This window comes from Zeugodacus cucurbitae, chromosome 6 (genome assembly GCF_028554725.1).
Source record: "Zeugodacus cucurbitae isolate PBARC_wt_2022May chromosome 6, idZeuCucr1.2, whole genome shotgun sequence".
In the NCBI taxonomy this organism is placed as follows: domain Eukaryota; kingdom Metazoa; phylum Arthropoda; class Insecta; order Diptera; family Tephritidae; genus Zeugodacus; species Zeugodacus cucurbitae.
Window position 1 is genome coordinate 4743779 of NC_071671.1, and position 8172 is coordinate 4751950.

Below are 8172 nucleotides of genomic sequence, written 5' to 3' on the forward strand. Positions count from 1 at the left end.
ACGCCCATATTTTTCCAATATAAATTTCATTTACGAAAATATCGAAAAAATCTTTTTCACCTTTTCAACCGATTTTCAAATGCCATTTCAGTGATGCATTAGCGTTGCCGGAATACACCCATTCTTGCACTCGCCGTGCAAACCACAAAATTGCGGCTGTTGCATTCGGTGTTGCCAACCGCGGCCATCACGTGATCACACATATTGGTGTGAACTCCAGCTGTGCCTTTGAGCCAGCCAAAAAATCGCAGTCAAAAGGCTGCCAGCGAACGGCTGGTTGTCGCCGTGGCATCACAGGTAAGCGTCACAACACAACACAAAAATGCCAGGCAACACAGAGATGCATTCCACAACACACGAGCTGCGGTTGTGCTGCATTTGCGCCAGCTGAGTAAGCGCCCACATCCTTTTACAAATAAATTTTACTTTATTCTTTTCACTTAATATGATTTCCTATATTTTGTTCGCCATTGCCTTTGTTTGAGGAGTCTACTCGCTCCCTCACTGACCTTTAACAATTAAAATTGACGTGTGCCTTTGCCGCACTGCTGTGGTTTAAAGCGATTTTTCTTTATTCTCACCTTTTCAAACACCCGGACAAAGGGAAAAATTTTGTGACAACAACAACAGTGCAACATTATTTGTTTTATTGTTTGTTGGCCATTTACGGAGAAATTACAAACATATTTCGGCTTCGTATAGTTTCGAGCCCTCGCTTATTCAGTATTGAAATTTGTTAGTTTTTAAATATTTGAAAAAAATATTTCAGATATTCTGCCTTTTTGTTATTTTATTTGCTCACTTTTCAATGGAAGAGTCCATTTGAAGTTGGTTTGTTGTCAAAATAAACAAAGGAATGACCAGACAAATTGTAGTTCAAATTGTTTCAGCATATTGTTGGTGTGGTTGAGCGATGGCCGTAGGGTGAGTAGGCAAAATTTGGGTTGATCGACAAAAACCATAGAATAAATGCTAAATATTAAAACGATTATCGACTTAAATGTGACTATTTTTGTTTGTAATCGAATTATGTTGGATTTTCATATTATTTTCGAAATATATTTACAAAAATATAAACAGTGGTTCCTATATACCTTTCGATGGTTTTGAAATTGCACTTTCTGGGTGACGAAATGGTAATTTTAATTTACTTTATGAGTCCTTAGATCGCCTTAACACCAGCTGAGTCGAACCCCCACAATTGGGAAAAGTTCAACTTTGTTGAAGGTCTCATTTGATCTTATCCTATTTGTCTCCGAACAGAAGATATGCCGACTCATTCCCAATCTGATATTATTAGGGAAATGGTGACCTTCCTGGACAGCTGTCAGCCTACCGATCTATTATATACAGTAGTCTTTAAATGAAGTGACGAAAATCCGAACTCGCACTCAGTTCCAGACAATATATATATGCAAAACACTCAGGCCTTTCGCTATATCATTTGACCACTGAAAATGGTGCCGTACGGAATCTTGTGGTCCTTACTATAATATGTATTTATTATAATTATTAATTGAAGAGCTTTTTCTCCCTGCAGTTTTGTAATTACCGGACGACATCCATCAAATAAACCACACAGTTTTGTTTCGAAGTTTTTTAGCTCACTATATTTCCTACTAACCATGCATCAAATTATGGAAATATTATTTATTGTCAATAAAATAACGATTGACAAAACGAATAAAAACAGGCAAAGATTTTAATTTTGTGCAATTAACTTGCTGCCGAAATTAGTTACGCCGAACTTACTAAAATTACCAAATTAACTCGAGCAATTACCAAATTTTGTATAAAAACATGTCACAGCGCCACAATCCGTACAGTTTGTTTACAGTTTCAATTGAATCGTGTCAGAACAATGAGGACAATTTCACTTTATTTCATAGCCGCGCTTTTGGTGGCCGCACAGGTATATATCTAAATTTATATATCTTAAGGACTCGACAACGAATATCCTGTCATAAAAATATCTTACTACAAATATTTACTTTCATCCTTAACAGGCGCAAATGACGGCGAAGGAGTACGTAGAGATTTGCAACAAAGAGCATGGTGTTACCAATACAGAGTTGAAGCAATTCATTGACAGCAAAATGGATCCTGCCAAGGCTACTAATCCCATTAAGTGTCACATGAAGTGTGTCATTGAAAAACTCGGCTTCTATAAAAACAACATGCTCGACGAAGCCTTGGCCGCTAAATTCTTTAAAGAACATAATAAGGACCAGCAAGCGAATGTGGAAACCATTAAACAGACCATACAGAAGTGTAATCAAATGAAGGGTGCCGATCCTTGTGATACTGCCTATCAGATTGTTACATGTTTTGTTAAGTCCGAACTGCCAATGTTTGCTGTTTGATCAAAAGAGTTATGTAAATAAATGGAATAAATAATAGCATAAATAAATAGCATGAAATTTATTGTTGTAAATTATGGTTCATTGGTGGTATAGGCAAACGCTCACTTTAGAAACCTTTCGAGAGTTTACCATAGGATATAGTAATTTAACCGACTCAAGGATTAATAGTTTAATATTTAATTAATAGTAATAAACAATGAACAGTTTTGTAGCCAGATTTTCTCACCTAAAAACACCTTCACGACAAGTAAGAAAGCCTAGTTGCGAAGAACCTACCGAATATATAGGTTCCTATTATACTAACCAAATCCTACCAAGAAATGGGGCTGCAAGTTGGCCAGATTTAGGTTTAGATCACATGGTAAGACTATGTTGACTATGAGTGAACTGAGCTGGAAAACCATATCTGATTGGTTAATATATAACGACTTCTGAAGTGAAGTTGAAAAGGATGTAAGATGAATTCATTCCACGCACTTTGCGAATCGAAATATATACGGTATGGCTGTACCTATACTATACTATATACTATACTCCGGAACTAAATGGCCGCAGCAGTGACTTAGGGGTATATGATCGAAATTGTCAATTAAACTTGAATTTACGGGTGTACACCAAGGTCGAACAAATGGACTCAAACTCGTTCTGCATAATGTCCTAATTCTCTTGTCCAATAGAATGAAAATGGGCATCGTTTTCCGGGAGTCCCATAGATGCCAAGAACATGACACATGGCCTATTTAGAAGAGTTGGTCGAATTATACTAAATATTCTCACTTTATTCTCCAGATTTAACCCGGTACGACTTCTTACAAAAAGTCTCAGCCGCAATACCAAAGCTAATGGTAAACATGATTTAGTTTTGTCAAAAATATAAATAATTATGTCTACTTAGCTTGTGATTTCATTTTCTACGTGACATCTATAAAACAATTAAATAATTGTCAATAACAAATTGTTAGCAGGTGAAATTAATAAACAAAAGTGGACAAATTAGCACACATTAGAGGAAATTTACTGACAAAAACTATCATAATGGATAAATTACACAATAATTACTATGTCGAATTTCAGTTGATTTCAATAAATTTGTTTATAACAAAAGTAATACAGATTTGTGTAAAAAGCGGCAGTAATGAAACGTGAAAGCGCAGTAATCAGACCATGAAATTCTAATTCAAATTAGTAAAAATAAAAATTTCATTTATTCGATTATAAATGCCTCGGCTCTTCTGCGTCGGTTCAGTAGCATTCTTATTTTGATATCCGTAACAACTCGATGAGAGAACACAGCGCTTAGAATATGAAAGCATTAATTATTTTATTTATACTGGCAGCTTTCGATAGTTACACTGTGGTAAGACTTTCATTCATGAATTATAAGGTCGATAACTAACTCTTCAAATACTACTTTCATTATAGAGTACCGCACGCGAAGCTATAGAACAAATCGAAATGCTCTGCATGTTTGAAACGAATGTGACCGAATCGGAGTTAAGAAAATTTCTTACTAATGGTATAAAAGCCAGTGAAGCTAATCTGAAGTTAAAGTGTATGATGAAGTGTATGATGGAGAAGCAGGGTATGTTCAATAACGGTGTTTATAACGCTACAAGAGCCATTCAAGAAATGACGAGCTTACCAGAAATGAAAGGACGAGAAGACGATATCAAAAAATCAGTTAATGGTTGTAAAACTGAGAAGGGCGTCAATGAATGTGACACCGCTTTCAAGATTACCATGTGTCTACTGGAATTTAAATCGCGTAAACACTCATCTTAAACACATATTTTTATTTTAAACTAAGAAACTTTTGGGTATATATTTTCTTGAGGTGTTGGTGATAATTGTAAAAAGTATACATATATTAGATAAATAAATAAATTATTTAAAGAAATCGACGTTGTAGAGGCTTGCCGAATATTGAGTGAAAAACATATGCTTTCTCATCGAGTCACCAAGTTCTAAAATATGACTTTAAGCTTCATAGTTTTTGTGTATAGATCTCTGATAATCTAGTTCGGTCCTGCGACAATGTACTAAAAAATGGGGAAGATGCTTGTGTAATTTAACTGAATCTAAACTCCAACAAGTGGATAATGTATAGTCTCCGAGCTTGATTTCTTTCGAAAATTCCTAGACTAGAACTAGAACTACACTGATTTCACTTGTTAAGACTGGATATGAAAACTTTCTTTGGAAGCACTCACACCAGGAAATCAACTTATCAGCGAACAAAGCACTTCCATGAATTCTAATAGAGCACACAAGTCAACTGAAGGTCACATCGATCTTCTCTAACTCAAGCTTTAGAACTCATAAATTGTTGACAAGCAGTTCTCATGTTGCCACTAATTAAAACCAACCAATCATGCTTGAAATACATGATTAGAAGAATAAAAAAGACAACAACAATAACAAGAGGCATGGTGAAATAAAATAAATATGCCTAGTGACAATACGTGGACACTATTGTAATCATTTGTCAAATCTAATAGTGATTGTGGGTACAACGAAGGATAGAAGAGACATGTAAAACCATGAATAAGCAAGAAATGATTATCAAGATAATTATAAAAACTCCACTGTCACTTGTAAAGGTCAACGCGATATGCTTGCGGCCTGTAGAGAAGCTGGCCTCATTGTTATGGTGAGCGCATGTGAATACATGTCAAGTTAAGACAATCCTTTTCCAACAGTTCCAAAGAAAATGACAAGCGATCTAAAGAATTTTCACTAATAAATCAAAATTGTTTCGACATCGACACGGCGACTCACAAGTGGGACACTGTCACAACTTACATAAGGCATAAATATGTGTGAGTGGCAGTGAAGACGATAAGCAAAACATGCTTTGACTTCACTACCCCAAGCGGGATAAGCATTTAGGAGTGAGCGCATTTCAAGAAGTGCTATTGTTTTCTTAGAGTCAAAGTGTTCTTCAGCGTTGCAGGAGATGCGCCACATAAATCACACCCAAAAAAAGTGTCCGGTATTCGTTTGTATGTAAATATATGATAGTTAGATGGCAACAAACGATGAGGGCGCGTAGCATGCAACATGACACAGGCGAATGCGGCAGGGGCACGCAAGCGCAAGTGTATGAGTTCAATGAACGCGTAACAACATCAGGTTGATGACAAAATCACAGGAAGACGCCAAGGATGGGCTAGCAAATAAAAAATGACAGACGGTAGTTTGAGAATATTTAAGTGAAGCTGAGAAATTCAAATTTTCAACCGCTAGCGGTCACATTTCAACGCTGCCACAAATGACAGTTTTTATAAATTTCGGAGTACACAAGTAGCAAGTAGCCGGTAGCCATTGCAAAGTGATGGCATTAAGTGCACTAACGGAAAAAATCTGCAACAAATAGCAAGAGCTGCCAAGGCAGGGTCGCACAAACCTGGCAGCAGCAGCGCCGGTAGTAGCTCCAGTGGCAACTATCAATTTGCATAAAAAAGTACGCTTACGTCTTGAGCCAAACACGCTCAATATGCGCGTCAACTCATCATCAACCATCATGTGAACCGCGATGGCATGCAAAGCAAGGCACGGCACAAAGCTAAAGATAAAACTCAAAGATATTTTATTTTTTCGAAAGGAGCATTGGTTTTGAATACGAAATGGAGTATAAAAGACGCGGCAAGCTTGTGGGAGATGCAAATTTTGCGAGAAAAAGGAAGATGAAAATATGGAGCTTGAAACTGATGCGCTGCGCTGGAGATAGCGCCGATAGCCGCTGACGCGCCGCAAGATGCCGATGCCGATGCAGATACAGATGGTGATGACGAGCTGACGTCGTCAGCGGCGATGGAGATGGCGTTGAACTTGAAAGTTGAAAATGGAAATGCGCGATGGCAAAGCCAAATGACAGGCCAAGTGCACTTGATCCTTATACTAGAGTCGTTTGTATGACAGGCTGACTGCATGCTTGGATTAGCGATGGTTTTGGAGCCTGTTTGTTTGGCTGTAGTCTCTGAGCAAAGGGTATATGATGGCTCGCTGTTTGTGACCGTGCAACCTTTTTTGTCGCTTCCTCCATTTGGATCCGCCTTAGTTAACAATATGCTCAAGCCAATTTGAATATTGTCCTCGTTGTTAGTTAGTTAGTTGTAGCGCATATAGACTCAGCATACAAATAACTGAGGTATGCCATGCCTTCGATAGGCATTTGTTGTGGCAGCCACTGTTATTGCCTTCGAAATCTCGTACACCACGCGTATTGGCAATGATGAAATGCAGTCAAGTTGAAAAGTGTCACTTGAGTTATGGGTTCATTGTTTTTGTTATTTTTGTATTTTTTTCGCTTGCCTCGCCGCCATATCATCAGAACTCTTCGTTTATCTTGTATTACTTGGCGCGCTTTGAGTGTTTGCAAAAACTTCGGCGGCTTGCAGTTTTTTTTTGCAGATTTTGCTGTGAATTCTCTCTGGCTCTTGCTGACTTTTTCTGTGTTCTTTTATTTTGCTTTATTTCTTCTGGCTCTTCAAAGGCTTGGCTTTTTATTTATTAATATGCACTTGCCTATCAGTTGAACTTTTCAAATCAAGCCATTTCGATTGACAGCCGCCACAAAAAAGCCACTCATAGCGTATGCATTTGCAACCAGGAAGTTTGCAGAAAATATAAATAATGAGCAAGTTCGTTGCTTGGTCAATACTTAGGGCCTGATGATGCTTGAAAATTTATGCGCTTGAGCAATATCTTTAAATTAACAAAAAATGCAAATAATAATGAGAAAAACTCGGATCAATTTATTGAAAAAAAAAAATTAGATTCGACAATATTGATGTCTTTAAACAAATATTTGTGTAGTGTTCAATAAATTTTTTTTCAACTAAAAAACTAACAGACATGTTCATTGAACAGCAGCATACAATATTTATTTAATGGAAAAAATCCGAGTCTCAAAAATATCAAATTCTTAAAAAAAAATAGGTAACCACACAATTAGCCGATATTTATATATATTTATTTTATTTTAACAACCATCACCAAAATCAGATTAAAATATATGCATACCAACAATTTCTTAGTTTGCATTTAAGATATTTGTTTAAGATTATTTATTGCGAGAACTAAATTCCTGTAGACACATGGTAATCTTGAAAGCGGTATCACAATCATGGCAACCCTTCTCAGCCTTACAATTATGAACTGCTTCTTTGATTTCGTCTTCGTGTCCCTTCAATTCTCCAACTATCATAATTTCCTTATAGGCCCTCTCAGTATCGAAAGTACCCTTCTTTAAGATACCCCTTTTCTCCATCACACACATTATCATACATTTTATGTCCGAGGTGGCTTCATTAGCTTTCATGCCATTGGTAATGAATTTTCTAAATTCCGATTCAGTCACATTTGTATCAGCCATGCAGGCCAATTCGTATATATTTATCAGCTCCCGTCTGCTATATTGTTGCTTCAAGAGTAATTGAAAGTTAGTTATCGACCTAATGTAAGGAAGTCGGGTCTTACCATAGTGATGCTACCGAAAACGGTCAGTATAACCAAAATGAACAGAGCTTTCATTATTACTGCACAGTGTTTCCTAATCGAACTGTAGGTGATAGAGATATTAGAATGCTAATGAACTAACTGCAGAGGATCGACGCATTTATAGTCGAATTATTTAAACTCGACTGACTTTGTTTTACTATTTTTTGTTTTAATTGGTCAGATTAGTGTGATTTCACGTTTCAATGATGCACTTTTTATACAAGTTTTACATACGATTTATTATAAAAAATATTGAAATTAACTGAAATTCGGCATTGTAATTATTGTGTAATTTATCAATTACCAT

General features: G+C 36.6%; 3 protein-coding genes across 3 annotated transcripts; 2 read left to right on the plus strand and 1 right to left on the minus strand.

Annotated features, from left to right (window-relative positions):
* Positions 1 to 1800: 1800 nt before the first annotated feature.
* On the plus strand, positions 1801 to 2434 carry LOC105211191 (general odorant-binding protein 56d). The gene is made up of 2 exons (XM_011182526.3): positions 1801 to 1912; positions 2007 to 2434. The coding sequence occupies exons 1-2, from the start codon at positions 1862 to 1864 to the stop codon at positions 2361 to 2363; spliced, it is 408 nt and encodes a 135-aa protein (XP_011180828.2). The 5' UTR covers positions 1801 to 1861; the 3' UTR covers positions 2364 to 2434.
* A 1095-nt stretch (positions 2435 to 3529) lies between these two features.
* LOC128922492 (general odorant-binding protein 56h-like) lies at positions 3530 to 4220 on the plus strand. The gene is made up of 2 exons (XM_054233136.1): positions 3530 to 3720; positions 3786 to 4220. The coding sequence occupies exons 1-2, from the start codon at positions 3667 to 3669 to the stop codon at positions 4143 to 4145; spliced, it is 414 nt and encodes a 137-aa protein (XP_054089111.1). The 5' UTR covers positions 3530 to 3666; the 3' UTR covers positions 4146 to 4220.
* Positions 4221 to 7331: 3111 nt separating this feature from the next.
* On the minus strand, positions 7332 to 7965 carry LOC105211263 (general odorant-binding protein 56h-like). Its single transcript, XM_011182609.3, has 2 exons — positions 7845 to 7965; positions 7332 to 7788 (listed from the first exon to the last, which is right to left on the minus strand). Exons 1-2 carry the CDS (start codon positions 7896 to 7898, stop codon positions 7429 to 7431), a joined length of 414 nt encoding a protein of 137 aa, XP_011180911.1. The 5' UTR covers positions 7899 to 7965; the 3' UTR covers positions 7332 to 7428.
* Between the last annotated feature and the right edge of the window lie 207 nt (positions 7966 to 8172).